At 41.4% G+C, this 16,860-nt stretch overlaps 1 protein-coding gene across 1 annotated transcript in view; it reads left to right on the top strand.

Annotated features, from left to right (window-relative positions):
- Positions 1 to 16,860, top strand: part of LOC103175369 (ASXL transcriptional regulator 3) — a 90,840-nt gene that overhangs the window by 12,012 nt on the left and 61,968 nt on the right. Inside the window, exons 2-4 of the mRNA XM_042331665.1 lie at positions 6,552 to 6,634; positions 8,270 to 8,272; positions 15,987 to 16,095. Coding sequence (XP_042187599.1) covers positions 6,552 to 6,634; positions 8,270 to 8,272; positions 15,987 to 16,095 — 195 coding nt within the window. The remainder of the gene's footprint in view (positions 1 to 6,551; positions 6,635 to 8,269; positions 8,273 to 15,986; positions 16,096 to 16,860) is intronic.

Genomic DNA, 16,860 nt, shown 5'->3' with positions numbered 1-16,860 from the left:
CCATTTTCTCTGAGACCATCATCTCAACAACTAATTGGTTAACATTTATTTGGGGCCTTCATTGCATCATAAGAAACATTGAATTTGGTGAAAGAACATTACAGGACCTTTCTGTCTTGTACTTAATAATACACATCTGTTGTCGGATACCCAGGCACTGCAAGTTGAATTTGCCTCATTCATGTTTATACATTTTCGCTCAGAAATGAAGCACTTTCTTACTTTTTGGGTTAGCATTTCAAGGTCGGGTATAGGACACATTGAAACTCTCCTGCACCATAACCCCAGTCTCAATATAGTACTGTGGTTTCCATTTGACTTTTTCCACTCCTGGGCTCGGGTGGCTGAAACTATCATAACCACAGTGTATTGTGAGATCACCTAACTCAGCAGACTGGAATTTGAAGCTGCAGCTCTCTGGTTTTGTATGACTTATCGTCACACAGGCCACTGAGCGTTCAAGGAAGCTTAATTTAAACATTTGAAATCAAATAAAAATACTTGAAATACTGATGCCAGAACATGCAAGTTTGTAGATTTGGTATCTTAATGGGCAACATTGAGTAACATTTGAACTGAATTGTGAGGTGACCTTTGTACAAAGCTCATATAAAGAAGCTGATATATTTTTCTTTGGTCCGTAAACTTGCTGGAATTTTTACCAGAGATTTCCCCTCATGCTGAGTTATGATGCTGTGGCAGGCTGTCAGGAGAAGGTGCTGAGCAGACGTGAGGGGAGCAGAGGAAACCTGTGGGAGACGTCGCCCTAGGCCACTCTCATATAACTCCCAGCAGCAACTTGTCACAGAGGAATTACATAGCCTGTCTGCATGCCAGCTGCTGATTTGTACATGACACAGAGATCCTAAATCAAGGGGGTAGGGAAGAGGATGTGGGAGAGGTTATAATAATATCCAGAATGGGGTTTGAGAAGTTTTTACCTATCTTTTTGCAGTTGAAAGTCGATGCATATTAAAACACTTTGGAGAGCATAAAACCCAGCATAATTCATGTTTATGGCAGAACGCAGCTCCCATGTTGTCTGTGAGTCTAGTTTCACTCATCAAAACATCTGTTCCAGAGATAAATTCAGAAGCATGCCATATTCCCTCGTGCATCACTCACCTCAAGATTTTAACTGCAGTGCTATGCTGTAATTCTGAAAGAGGGTACGGTAATTTTCCTTATCCATAATTTTGTGCTACATGTGAAGAGCTTTGAGACTGGTCAACCCTATGTGAAATCCAAAGATTGTTACCCTTGTACCCTGAAGCAAGAGGTGCGTTAGGTTCCTGCATCTATTAGATACCAGCGGACCCCCAAAAATCTTAAATAGGTTTTTATTTTATTAAAAATGTTTACACCGGTAGCATTCCAACATTACTCGCTGTGATAATTCGATTCCCAACTACCATCAGCATGTTTACTACTGTGATTTCCAGTTCATCTTATTCTGTGTGCATGCACGCTGCACATTGGGTTACACTTTACATATTTCCTGGTTTGTTACCTGATCCTTTAGATAATTATTAGTTTTCTTCCTTTCCCCTGTCTTAGTCTCCTTATGGCAAACAACGACCTTGGCCATTATGAATCAAGCAGCTGACCTGCTGCTAGGTCTACCCTAATGCTGCCCAACAGCCTGCCAGTGACATAGTTAAGATGATTCACCAACCCTTAGCTGTAAAGAAGCGCTCAGCTTCTGTTTGGTACTCTCTCTCTATGGCACAACTGACGTTGGTCTTTGAACATTCAGCAGCAGCAGCACAGCTTGAATGGGATTCTGATTACTGTGTTAGATCAGCTATTCGTCTGCATGCAATGAAGCATGAAAGCTCCATATCTGTGTACAAATTGCGCTTTTGAATAAGGAGTGAGTCTGCTTGAATCCAGCAGCACAGCCCAATGCTTTCTGTGCCACAAGAATCTTGGAGGGCGTAAAAAAACATTGCTAGCCAGTGCATATTAAAACACTTTAATGTGAATATCTGCATTTTATTGACACATCAAATAGTTGAGCTTTCAGCCAAATATTCACACCATTTTACTAATACTATCTTACGGTCCCTGAACTAATTTGCCAAATCACGAAATAGTATCCACATTCTATATAAAAAGGAGTCATCCTTCGACTTCTCCGGGGTTAATATGTTTATAGAGAATTTTATTGTAAAATCCTTTCACATCTTTTTCTATTTTAAAAAGAATCTCATGCCTTCCTGCATTAGAAAACTCCTTATCTGGTCTTGCGTAGATACAGCAGTCTCCTGTCAAATTCCATAAATGCTTTGTCTAATATCTAAATAGCTGAATTTTATAAATTTAGAGGCACGGTCATTTCGATAAAGCAAAGCTGTCTTGTGGTCCAGTCAAGGATGTGTGCTGCCATCCTCTCCAATGTTATATTGTATATTATATTGTAGTTGAGAAATTTCATCTCCAACAACACCAACCAGGCAATATTTGCTATCTTCCCCAGCTCCTGACAATTGATATCCTCCCCTTTCAGGTTTAAATATTGAATCCAACTCTGGACTCTGTGTTCTTGTTCAGACTATTTAGTGCCGAGTCAGATGAACCAAAAGTATTATGCATTTACCACCATGTTATCGTATTGCAAACTATGTTGTTGTTGATGATGATTTGCTTACCCAGAGATGAAGCACGAACAGCCTCATTTTCTATCTGTGCTTCTGCTTTCAAGAGCACAGACTGTTTTCCAATATTAGTCCTCTGATGGTGATGGGGTGCCAGCATTCTCCCAACTATGCCCCTTCCCCCGTCTGGGAGACCATGTGGACTCAACCCCCAAGGCTGCCCAGAGCAGCTCAAATCAGGAACTGAGCACAGCGGTGTATCAAACCTGCCTCCTCTGCTTTGTGGTGCGATGTGGTTTAATGGTACAGCTGGCAGTTCTGAGTTAACCCTTCTGTTGTCTTTCTACAAAACGTATTGAAAAATTATTTCATGAATTTTTATGAAAGGTGGCCTGAAAAGTGGCCCAACCGTGGCTAACTAGAGCAGTTAGGGAAAGTATAAAGTTAAAGGAAGAAGCCTATAAAACAGCTGAGATGAGTAGTAAACCCAAGGATTGGGAGAACTTTAGGGATCAACAAAGGAGAACCAAAAAAGTGATTAAGTGGGAGAAAATGGAATATGAGGGCAAACTAGCGAGGAACATAAAGACAGACTGCAAGAGTTTTTATAAATATATAAAGAGGGAGAGGCTGTCAAAGGTAAATGTGGGTCTGCTACAGGCAGAGACGGGAGGAATTATAGTAGGGGACAAAGACATGGCAGAGTCATTAAACAAGTACTTTGCTACTGTCTTCACCTTAGAAGACACTGAAAACCTACCAAGAATAGAGGGGAACCAAGAAGATAATGTTAGCGAGCAACTTGGGGAATTAATATTAGTAAAGAAATGGTTTTAGGTAAATTGTCAGGTCTTAAAACTGATAAATCTCCTGGACCTGATGGCCTACATCCTAGGGTTTTAAAAGAGGTGGCTACTGAGATAGTGGATGGCTTGTCTTTGATCTTCCAAAATTCTCTGGATTCTGGAACGGTTCCCATTGATTGGAAGATTGCAAACGTAACACCACTATTTAAGAAGGGTGGGAGAGAAAAGATGGGGAACTATAGACCAGTTAGTCTGACATCAGTGGTAGGGAAAATTCTTGAGTCCTTAATTAAAGATGTCGTTATGGGATTCCTGGAAGACCATAACAAGATTAGGCAGAGTCAACATGGCTTTACAAAAGGGAAGTCATGCTTAACTAATCTTTTAGAGTTTTTTGAAGATGTATCTAGCAGGTTAGATAGGGGGGAACCAGTAGATGTAGTATATTTAGATTTTAAAAAGGCATTTGACAAAGTGCCACACAAAAGGCTATTGCACAAGGTTAAGGCCCACAGGATTAATGGGAACATATTAGCATGGATTGAAGAGTGGCTAACGGGTAGAAAACAGAGAGTAGGGATAAACGGGTCATTCTCGAATTGGCAGGATGTGACTAGTGGAGTGCCACAAGGATCAGTGCTTGGGCCTCAGCTATTTACAATTTACATCAATGATCTAGACGAGGACATTGAATGTAACGTATCTAAATTCGCGGATGACACTAAACTAGGTGGGAGAGTAAGCTCTGAGGATGATGCAAAAAGATTGCAATGGGATATAGATAGGCTAGGGGAGTGGGCGAATAGGTGGCAGATGGAATTTAATGTGGGGAAGTGTGAAGTTATTCACCTAAGTAGAAAAAATAGAAAAACAGATTATTTTCTAGAGGGGGAGAGATTAGTGTTCAGAGGGATTTGGGTGTCCTTGTACATCAGTCTCAAAAAGTTAGTTTGCAGGTGCAGCAAGCAACTAAGAAGGCGAACGGCATGTTAGCGTTCATTGCAAAAGGTTTAGAGTACAAGAGTAGGGAAGTCTTGCTGCAACTGTATAGGGCCTTGGTGAGACCGCACCTGGAGTATTGTGTGCAGTTTTGGTCTCCTTATTTAAAAAAGGACATACTTGCCCTAGAGGGGGTGCAGCGTAGATTCACTCGGTTAGTTCCTGGGATGAGGGGACTGACCTATGAGGATAGGCTGAATACACTAGGGCTATATTCTCTAGAGTACAGAAGAATTAGGGGAGATCTTATTGAAACATATAAGATTCTTAAAGGGCTGGATAAAGTAGACACCGAGAGTCTGTTTCTCCTGGTGGAGAATCTATAACCAGGGGTCACAGTCTTAAAATTAAGGGTCAGCCTTTTATAACAGAATTGAGGAAACATTTCTTCACTCAGAGGGTGAAGGCTGTAGATGCTCAGTCCTTGAACATCTTCAAGGCTGAGACTGATAGATTTTTAAAAAATAGAGGGATTAGGGGGATAGGGCAGGTAATTAGAGTTAGGTCTGAAGATCAGCCATGGTCTTATCAAATGGCAGGGCAGGCTCGAGGGGCCGAATGGCCTACTCCTAATTCTTATGTTCTTAAATTTCATAACAGAAAACCTTCTCCTGAATCCTCCCACCCCTCCCGAATCGACCCTACAGCTCGACTGTCAAGAGCCTTTGGACGTCGTCCTGACGCGAAAGGGGTTATACTAATGCAAGTTGTTGTTGTTGAAACTATAATTACTTGACCATTCCCTTATTCTTTCAGTGATCTCAATAAGCTGAATGGTCTTCTTCTGTGTCATAAATTTCTATAGTTTATCTGTTGATTTTATAATAATAATCTTTGCATTTGATATAGCCCTGTTCGCGTTAGGAGGACATTTCAAAGCACATGATTACAGTAAGATATAGGGATTGTATATTTTGAAGGCAACATGGGGAGGACAATTAACGTATAGCCATGTCCCACATAGCACATTACGCTTAACACTATTGTGACAAAAAAACTTATTGCTCTCTTTCGAAACAGTGTCCACAGTTCTTTAAAGGGTGGAGACAGATTAACAAATGCAATATTGGGATGTTCATTGCTTCACAGCCTTTTGATTTAGAGGCGAGATGATGCTTTGACTGCCCCACCTTGTGGCATTGCAGAAAGATGCACTGTAATGTAACAAAACTGTGGAATCGCTAGCAGAGACAGTCCTCTTACAGCTTTGCTGTCAAAGCTTTGAGACTTGATTGCATCAGTGCTCCCCATCAGAGTTTTGTTCTTACCCAGCATTCTGCTGCCCAATCCCCTGGGTGTCATGGGTGACTGAGGAGCTCAGCTTTGTTCTCTTCTCGCCACAGTTGCTGCTGACGTGAGAAGGGTACAGTAATTGAATTTTGACTATTTTTGGACTTTGCTAACAAATCCACAGACCAGACCACAGCGACCTTGAGTGCAATGTCAGTACTGTTTCTCATTGAAAGAGACCGACACCATTGTTGACTGACAATTGTTGACTGGCAATTATCATGCAAAGGACATTAAATGTTTCTGATTTACAAACTTTTACCTCTTAAACATGGTAGAAGGATTCCTATCTTCAAATGTGCTTGTTAGCCTAATAGTGGTGTTCCCTTAGGGATAGTAACAGCTACAGGCACGAGTCCATCTTTCCTACCCGTCCAACTTCCTAAACTATTCCTTCAACACATCTGTCTTACCACATAATAATAATAATAATAATCCATAATCATAATAACCCTGAAGCCTTTTAATTTCTAGGAATGTATCTAGTTTATTTTTGAAGCCCTTTATAGCTCCTTGTTGCATCATCTGTTCTGTTAGGATTGTTGCATTATTGTATGTGTTCTGCACATTGTTAACATGTCTTTTGAAGAGTAACAATTTTGAGTTTTAATATTTTGCCATCAAAATGCTTCGACGACAGGCTGAAAGTAAACTGTGAATATAATACGATTTGAAATGCCTTTGATAATGTTAATCTGCTGTGTTAATCTTTGTTTCTTAATATTAATATTAATAATCCTTGCATTTGATATAGTGTCTTTCATGTCATTGAGCATCTCAGAGCTCAAGATATACTGCAAAGTGGATTGACTGTATTTTGTGTTCTTTACCTAATACTAATTTGTTTGTTCTACTTCAGGTACTGGAAAAACATCCCAACGCACCAATGACACCAAAACAGATATTGCAAGTCATTCAGAAAGAAGGCTTGAAAGAAATGAGGTTAGTAGGTAATAATGTTACATTTATAACCGACTGAACTTATGAACTTTTGGAAGGGGAGAAGAGGGGGAGGTTGTAGATTTCAACAAGTTGCACTTACACAGCACATTTCTAGCGGGGTAAATGCCTCAAAGCTCTTCAGATAGATGATAGGTAGGAATGAGAATAAATAGAATTTAAGGGTGTTGACCAAAGGTATGGTCAGAAGTTTTTAAAGAGGGTATTGAAGGCAGCAAGAGGGTATTGAAGACAGAAGAAGCAAAGCAAAGTCACTTTGAGAGAGAGTTCCAGGGAGCAGATTCCAACAACCGGGTTCCTACTTACTGCTAGGTAAACAGAATGGTGTGGAGTAAGAAAACCTGCCTAAATGTGGGTGGCGAGTGCCCCAACCACTACACTATGGGACACCATGAGAGTCTTCAGCCACTCTGCCCCCAACTGCTGGAATTCCATCCCCCAATCACTCCGCCTCACCCCCTCCTTAGCTGTCTTCAAGTCCCGCCTCAAAACCCTCCTCTTCGACCATGCCATCGGTCACCCCTCTCCCCTCCCTTCTCCCCCTTGACCCCAGCTCGGGTCTGAAATGCTGTACACTGTCCAGCACCTTGGGAGGTCCTCCCGACGTGAAAGGCGCTATACAAATGTAATCTTGTTGTTGTATTTTACTGACTGCTGACAACTTTCTGGCTCCTATAAAATGTCTTTCTTTATCCTTGGCAAGCATATGGTCCATTGATTTTTCTATCAATTATTACTCTCTTCTGGGGAGAAATTCCACCCAGGTCTAAATTTACTCTATTAATGTGGCATCTTAGCATTTCCAGAATTTGGAAAATTCTTAAATACAACCTTAATTTTCCTTTTTTTTGGAAGAACTGGAGAAAGTTAACTTCCAAGTTGAGAATAAATTCAACAGTTTGTCAAATTTGGGGCATTGGAAATTGTTACATTAATAGATTAGGTCTAGACCCAGGTGGATATTCTTTGGGTCAAAGATGAATCCGGCTTCTGTTTTGAATTTGTCCCCAGTTTATTTCCTCCAGATCCCCTAATCTATTAAAATATGCGGTAAAACAATTTGAGTTATCACATGACGGACTTCACTTCTCTGTCTTGATTTGAAGGTTTAAGTGCATATCCATTTTTCCCACCCAGTATGATTTATTTTTGTAGCCATACATTTTCATGCACTTTTGTTTTTTCTTTTGAAAAAACTATTTGCCCAATTTTGTTTCGAGCTCAGTATGAAGTGGCTGATGTTCAGCAAAGTAGAGTTTGGATGGGGAGGGGGGGATGGGGGAGGCGTGTTGAAAAGTAAGAGAAAGACTCCTAAGAGGCAGCAACATGAAAGAACCATAGAGAAGGGGAAGAGAGAAAAAGAGCTAGGCATATGCAATTATAAGGAGCTGTTTGCTAACTGTAGTGATTTGTTTTGTGTTTCACATATAATGGGAATAGGATTTTCTTCAGTAAGCACTGAATACAAAATTTGCTGAAGCTAACAATGTGTGAAAACAACAACAATTTTACATTTATATTAACAGAAATTTTCTCTTACATAAATATTTGTATTCTATGTATGTAGTGTAGTGTGTCGGTCTGGCTCAGTTGGTAGTGTTCTCTTCTCTGAGTCAGAAGGTTGTGGTTTCAAGCCCCACGTTGTAACTTGAAACTCATATTGTCTAAGCTGGCATGACAATGCAGTACTGGTGGTGTGCTGCATTGTCAGAGGTGCCGTCCTTCAGATGAGACATTGATTACGGCACTATCTGTTCAGGTGGACAATAAAAATTCTATTGCACTGTTGAAAAAGAGAAGGGAGCTTCCGTCAGTGTCCTGGACAACAATCCATCCCCCAAGTAAAATTGGTCATTTACTTCATGGCTGTTTGTGGGACATTGTTGTGCGCAAAATTGGCTTACACGTTCGCCCATAAAACATACAGTCACTGCACTTTACAATACATTCTGTGAAGCGCTTTGGAACTTCCTTCTGACCTGAAAGTCACCATACCAAATCAATGATTATTTATTGTATCTAAATTGCTTATGCTGTACATTCTGTGGGATTCATTATTTTCTTTTTTTTCTGCTTCATCATTCTGGATTCCCCCTCATCTCCTGGTAACATGGATTAGAAGGTGAGTATTTATTAACATAATTTTTACTGTATTGTAAAAGGCAATAAGGGCACTGTATAGTAATGATTAATTTTTTGGTCTTTTATTCCTCTTGATCAAGATATTAGGCAGACAATAAAGGCTCAAGTGTCTGATGGTTCTTACGAGACAGCCACTAAAGAGTGGTATAGGTTTGCACTTGCATTTTGGGAGAACAAGTATTTCTCTCTCCAAGTTTGAACAAAGCTTTCCCCTTCTTTCCTCTTTCCCAATGGTTAAGGACTCCTGCTCTTGTTTACAACAAAAACAACAAAATTACATTTATAGAGCGCCTTTCATGTCAGGAGGACGTCCCAAAGCTCTGAACAGTCAGGTGTCGGGGCCCGAGCATGGGGGAGGGGTGGTGTAGGGGTGAGGGAAGGCGGTGAGGTGGGAGGGAGACCAAAGAAGAGAAGGGTCTTGAGATCGGCCTTGAAGGAGGCAGGGGAGGAAGCGAGGCAAAGGGACTGTGGGATGGACTTCCAGAGTGTGGGGGCAGAGAGGCTGAAAGCCCGGCCACCGATGGTAGGGCGGGTCAGGCGGGAGACATAGAGCAGGCCGGAGCCCGCTGAACAAAGGGAACGAGCAGGTTGGTAGGGAGTCAGCAGGTCAGAGTGGTAGGAGGTTTAAGGAATTGAAATGATGAATCTATACGTTACCAGTCACACAGTTACAGCTAGTACACTACACAACCAGTTACAGACACATTAATATCACCCCCCACTCCACCCTGCAATATTTAAAAACAGGAATTCACGCTAACAGCAAAAAAAGTTATAAATGTCACCTCGGTAGGAAGACTTGGTTTATCAAGACTTCTGAAAATCTATTCTGGTTTATAATCTTGCGGATTCCTTCTGAAAGAGAATATGCTGGAAATCAACAGTGCAGCCAGGTGTGCCTGGAGAAACCTTATTTCCTTATTTCCTGGAAGTAAAGTAATTTGTCATCTCAGTATTTGATCCAATTTCCATTAACATGTTAAGTCACGTCTTGATTGTACTTGTACCAGATGCAACAGAAGATGTTACCGTGTTGAATTATGTTAGAGATTTCTTTCCCATTACTCCCTTCTATATGCAGGAACACTCCTTCAATTCCTAGTTTCTTTCAAGTACAGACCTACAGTATCGCAAATCAATTCCAAATCCCCAAAACAGTCATGTTACAGAAAAATATTTGATGTTTGTAGAACTTCTGTATTTGTTTTGAAAAAATCAACATCTAAATTATATTTGATAGTGTCTAAACTTTGAAAGTTTGGCATGCTTTGGACCCGAGCATATAACACTTATATGACCTGTATTCTCATCAACATGTAATGAGAACTCTAGCTTCTCCCCCAGGCTATGAAGCTGCTTCACTTTCAAACGTTTGGAAGTTTTCAACACAGCCTGAACTCTCAGCTATTGACTGAAAGAATCAGTCCTTACACATAGTTGAACTCTCACTGGACTATTGGTTGAAGTGTTAATCACCCAGGATCCTAGAACACCCGAGACCCCCCGGATATTATCTGCATTGCATTCATTTTCATCTTGGTAAATTTCCAGTGTTTTTAAATTTTAATTGAACCCCTTTTAAAGCTGTGGGGAGAACTGTTGCTCCTGGCTGGATGAATGAATAACTTCAGCCCAATTGATATAATTCTTTCAAGAATTCAAACAGTACAATTTTCCTATTACGATAACATGTTGTTTCTTAAATGAGACCAGTGTCCTGACCTCTTCCACTCTTCCCAGTAACCTGTTCCACCCATTGACAACGACTACAACATCTTGCATTTATATAGCGCCTTTCACGTGGGGTAGCGTCCCGGAGCGCTGAAAGCCTCTGTGTGAAGTAATACTTCCTCAGGTTTGTGCTAAAATTGCCCTTCAAAACCCTGAACCAATGCTATCTTGTCCTGGCTGCTGCCTTGGCTTATCTGAAAGTATTGGCCTGACTTTATTTTCTCTATCCCAATCAGTATTTTATATACTAACATAAGAATGTATCACTAATATAAAGCAGTTGTTGATTCCATCACTCCCCAATCCTGTATGATTCAGTCTCTTGTCTCTTTCATCCAGCCACAAAGTCATAAATGTGAGCATTTGTAGAATCCATCATCTGATTTTAAAGTCAGGTAGCCTTGTATCACTCTCACCTTTCCATTCCAAACTTACAAAGACACTTTCTCCTTCCCTCTTGCAAACAGTTTTGGAAACAATGGGTGGTGGTGTAATGGGAAAACCAACCAGTGACTTGAAGGTGCTGTGTCTGCAATTAGTCAGGCTGTTCGTTGATGCTGAATTCTTCCATCACAGCTCCCTGTTATGTGTTCACCATTCACAACATAGATCTGTAGAAAGTTAGGACCCGTTCAGTTACCTTCTCACTAATGTGTCGTCACTTCCCAGCTTTGCTCTTTCCTCTTCCGCCATTCCCTCTACAAACAACCTCCAATCGAGTTGCCGTGCTGCACACAGAACGGAAAAAACCCTGGTCAAAGTCACGAACGACATTCTGTCCAGGGCGACCAAGGCTCACTCTGCCTCCTTGTCCTCCTCAATCTCTCTGCTGCCTTCAACACAATCAACCATTCTATCCTCCTTCACCGCCTCTCCTCTCAGCTCAAACTTCACAGACCTGTCCTTGCCTGATTCAAATCCTACCTCTCCCACCATCTCTACTTTGTCTCCACAAACGGCTTTCTCCTCCAACCCCCGCACCATCAAGTGTGGCGTCCCTCAGGGCTCTGTCCTTGGTCCTCTCCTTTTCAACATATACATGCTCCCCCTTGGTAACATCATCCACAGACATGGGATTAACTTCCACATGTATGAGGATGACACCCAACTCTAACTCTCTCTCTCTCGACTCCAGGACCACTGCTGGACTCACAAACTGCCTGTCAGACATCAAGTTAACTTTCTCCAGTTGAATATCAACAAGTCTGAGGCCCCCCTGATTGAGGCCCCCCTGAAGAGCCCCCCCCCTCCCGCTGTTGTCATTACCTCCATACCTCTCGCGCTGACAGCATCACCCTTCATGGATGCACACACTACATCTCATGTAGCCAATACGGAACCTCAGCATCCTGTTGGACCCTCAACTGTCCTTCATCCCCCATATCTGTGTCATGACCCGCTCCGCTTTTCCCCACTTCTGCAACATTGCCTGGCTCCATCACTGTCTTTCACCACAGGCCAATGAGCCCCTCATCCACGCATTTGTGACATCTAGGCTCGACTCCTCAAACTCCCTGCTTGTTGGCCTCCCCAACTCCTCCCTTCACAGACTGCAGATCACCCAGAACACTGCAGCCCATCCTCTTCCCACCAGGCTCCATGATCCTATCACCCTCATTGTTGCCCAACTCCACTGGCTCCCCATCACACAGGGGATACAGTTTAAGATCCTGGTTCTCACCTTCAGAGCTCTTCACTGCTTCGCTCATCCGTACCTCTGTAACCTCCTAACCCTTCCCAATCTGTCTGCTCCCTCTGCTCAGCGGGCTCTGCCCTGCTTCACGTCCCAAGTCTTGCCCGCCCCACCATTGGTGGGCAGGCCTTCAGCCTCTCTGGGAACTCCATCCCACAGTCCCTCCGCCTCGCTCCTCCCTTGCCTCCTTCAAGATCCATTTCAAGCCCTTCCTTTTCGATCGTGCCTTCTGTCACCCTCCTACGCCTACCCTCCCTGCCGTCCACCCCTCTTGATCCCAAACACCAGCTCGGGTATGGATCCCTAACGCCAGCATCTTGTGACGGCCTCCTGACGTGAAACACACTGAACAAATTTAATTTGTTGTTGTTATTAATTAGTGATACAGTACTGCTGATCAACAATTAGAACACAATGCTCAAAAAAATTGTTACGTTTGCTTTAGAATCTGTTATAGTTCATCCATTTTGTTACTGTTAGGTGTCACTCTGGCTTTGTTGGTAGCCCTCCTGCTTCAGAGACATAAGTGGGCTGTCTTCATGCTGTTTGTCAGATGTTGCTGTGTGCCAATTGGCTGTCAGGTTTGCCTAGAAAACACATGGTCACTTTTTCCTGTACATCCTGTGAAGGTCTTTGAGGTATTTTGATGACATGATATTAATAATAATTCTTGCATTTGATATAGCGCCTCATCACATCTTCGAGATGTCTCAAAACGATAAGGAGTTATGTCAAATGCAATGATTATTATAAATATTCACAAAATAAATATACAGATTTGATATTTTTGCAGCACATTTGGTGAAATAGAACACATTAAACCAAGGATTAGCAGGTTGAAAAAATGTAGAACTTGTTATAATGGTTATCTTTTATCATTTTAATACTGCCCAGATGCTCCATGATCTTATTTGTAATAAGACTCTCTAAAACTTCACCCACAATGGAAATCAAACTCCCTAGTCTGTACTAAGAGTACCATCTGCGTTTCTGCTGTCCCCAGGCACCTCTCCAGTATCCAGAGTTCCTCCAATTTCTTCCCTTAGTTCCTTAAGGATCCTTGGATGCAATTTATCTGGCCATTAGGATTTATTTACCTTAAGTTTGCATAGTTGTTCAGCAACCATGGTGGTAATGATATGTATAGTGTCACAATGTGCCTCTGCAACACCACTGAGTTCTCTTTCCAGATTCAATAAATTTCCCATCTATTTACTAAAAACTGAGGCAAAAAAACTTATTTAGTACTTCTGCAGCTTGTGCAGCATCATTTGTCATATCCTCACCTGATCCCACCTTCAACGGCCCTATTCCATCCCTCGTTTTTCTTTTAATAATAATAATAATAATAATAATAATAATCCTTGCATTTGATATAGCGCTTTTCACGTCAGGAGGACGTCCCAAAGCGCTTCACAGAACACACTGTAAAGTGAATTGACTGTATATTTGTGGGCGAACGCGGCAGCCAATTGCGCACAGCAATGTCCCACAAACAGTCGTAGATTGAAAATGACCAATTTATTATTGTTTTGTTTTTTTGGAGGGATTATTATTAGGCGTGTGGAGTAAGGAAACTTGCCCAAGGTTTCGCCCTGCCTGGAATTGAACTCAGGTCTCTCACTTGCAAAGCGAGTGCTCTAACCACTGAGCTACAGGACTCCACACAAGTCCTTTTCCTTTGAATGTAACTGAAATCTTTTTTATTGTTATCCTTCACATTTCTTATCACGATCAGTTCAAACTGTTTCTTAGCCATTCTGATACCTTTTTTACGATCCTGGCATGCCTTCTGGTAATGAGTCCGTCTTTCCTCTGTGCCATTTTCCTACATGGCCTTAAATGCCTTTTTTTTCCTCTTGAGTTGTTTTGTTACCCTGTGTCTCCCCTCACTAGTACATGGTATGGGGAGTATTTCTGAAAAAACTACACTTGAGATCTTTCCCTTTAGCTTCCTTCCTCGTGCCCTGAATTTAGCATGTAGGACTTCTGGTCTACTTCTATCTAGGTTATTTCTTCCCATATGGACAACCACGATTGGTTCCTCACCTGGTCACTCTAGCATTTTGTCAACGTGGGACATCAGATCCTCAACTCGTGTGCCTGGGAGGCAACTTACCATTTGATTTTCTGGGTCCAGTTTGCACAGAATTCTGTCTGTAAACCGAATAGCTGAATCCCCTATCAACATGACTTGTCTGGTTTTCTTTCTCTCTTTCCCTCCTTTTCTGACAGGCTGCTGGATTGTCTAGGGGGGTGGCACATCCTTGCCTGTCTCGGCCAGCCCTTGGGTTTCCATGTTGCACTATTTGAAAAAAAANGGGGTGTTTCTCTGGTGCCAGGCAAACAATCTAACAGATAAATTGGTGTTCAAAACGGTTTGTGGGACCTTGCTGTGTGCAAAATGGCTGTTGCAAATATACAGTCGTTACGCTTCACAGATATACTTCACATAATTACATATGAACACGAACATGCAATATCAAATGCAATAATAATAATAATCCTTGCATTTGATATAACGCTTTTCACGTTTCTAGACGTCTCAAAGCGCTTCATAGAATATATTGTAAAATGAATTGACTGTATATTTGTGGACGAAACGCGGCAGCCAATTGAGCACAGCAGTGTCCCACAAACAGTCGTGGATTGAAGTGACCAATTTATTATTGTTTTTTTTTCTTGAGGGTTTATTATTAGGTGTGTGGAGTAAGGAAACTTGCCCAAGGTTTCACCCTGCAGGGAATCGAACCCAGGTCTCTTGCTTGTGAGGCGAGTACTGTAGCTCAGTGGTTAGAGCACTCGCTTTGCAAGTGAGAGACCTGAGTTCAATTCCAGGCAGGGCGAAACCTTGGGCAAGTTTCCTTACTCCACACGCCTAATAATAATCCCTCCAAAACTAAAAACAATAATTAAATTGGTCATTTTCAATCTATGACTGTTTGTGGGACATTGCTGTGCGCAATTGGCTGCCGCGTTCGCCCACAAATATACAGTCAATTCACTTTACAGTGTGTTCTGTGAAGCGCTTTGGGACGTCCTCCTGACGTGAAAAGCGCTATATCAAATGCAAGGATTATTATTATTATTATTACTCTAACCACTGAGCTTCAGGATAATAATCCTTGCATTTGATATCATTTCACGTCTTCTAGACATCTCAAAACGCTTCACAGAATAGACTGTAGAGTGAATTGACTGTATATTTGTGGGCAAAATGCAAGGATTATTGTCTTTGAGACAAACCAGGCTGAACATAAAAGCAAGAAGTTTATATCACATTTAAAATCAGTATAGACAACTTCATAATAAAAGACTGGCGGGGTGGGGTGGAGGGTTGGTGAGGGGTAGAGATTATAGCTTTTCCCAGCCCCCACTTCCAAGTCAGTCTAATGCATTTTTTTTCATTTCATTGAATCCTGATACCCTTGAACCTTCCCTTTCTTTGATCATTGTGGCATTTTAGATCACAGTGGTTTCTTAGATTATTGCCTGTGTGTTTTTTGAGTGAGGTTTTGGAGTTATCTTTTAAGTTTTCCAATGCACGTGCAAAATTTTAGATTGAAAACCTGAAAGGTAATTTTTTTTTGTTTTGCTATGGCTGAAACCTTACTTTACGAATGCTCAAGATTAAATTTTGCTCTCTGAATCCACTATTGTAATGCAGATGCTGGTCAGGGTTGGAGGAATTTGCACAAAGTCCAAGTTGAAAGTGAATATCATGTGGGAAGTGCTCACACATTTATTTATGCATCTGTCTCAAATCAGCGGAACATCTCCTCTGGCCTGCCTTAATGCTATGCTCCATACAAATGCTCGTGTGGAAGATGGAGCCTTCTGTCGAATCCCAGGAAAGATGGGTCTTTATGCTCTTAAAGTAAGTAAACATATAATTACTTTTGAAACCAGTTTCAGTAAAACACATTTCTTTATCGTTGTGAAGAAATAGGAAACGTGTTGACCTATATCCTTTTTCATAAAAGACTGTTTGATAGGGTAAAGGCACATATCCATATAAATGTTTGAATGTAGGAGAAAATAGTGTAATGATTTTGGTTATGTTTACCATTAAGGAGATCAAATACTTTCTATTGCTTCTCATTGCGATGGGAATTTCACTCATCTGATCCAGTTTGGCTCAGTGGTTAACTGAGGCAATAATCTTTTTTTGTATAAAAAAAACTGCTTTAGCAATAATGCTGCAGGCAACCCTTCAAAATCAATTGCAAGCTCAATTCCATGCTGTATTTGCATTACTGCTTAATTCGTCTTTTAATTTTTTAGTAGTGTTTGAAAATACAGTGCTTTGATTTGTTGAACTCTTTGCATTTATACACAACTGAGGCAGGTGATTGAGGATACCCCTATGTGATGTTCGAACACGTGATGGCTGTCTACCAATCAGTCACCCAAGCACATTAGCAGCAATGGGGAATTAACTGCTACTGTGCAAGACTGGTCAGCCATTTTTGAAAGCTATAAAGGATTCGAAATAGGGAGAGAGCTGCTCAAAGAATAGTTTAGGATTTAATGTAATATCGATGACTGCACCCTTTACTGAGAAGTTGAGGATAGCAGGCTGATAGCAGCACTCAAACCGTGCACTGATCCTTCCAGGATGACCAGATTCTTACTTAAATAA

Source organism: Callorhinchus milii, unplaced genomic scaffold, assembly GCF_018977255.1.
Source record: "Callorhinchus milii isolate IMCB2004 unplaced genomic scaffold, IMCB_Cmil_1.0 Scaffold2, whole genome shotgun sequence".
Lineage (NCBI taxonomy): Eukaryota > Metazoa > Chordata > Chondrichthyes > Chimaeriformes > Callorhinchidae > Callorhinchus > Callorhinchus milii.
This window is presented reverse-complemented; position numbering and strand designations above follow the sequence as displayed.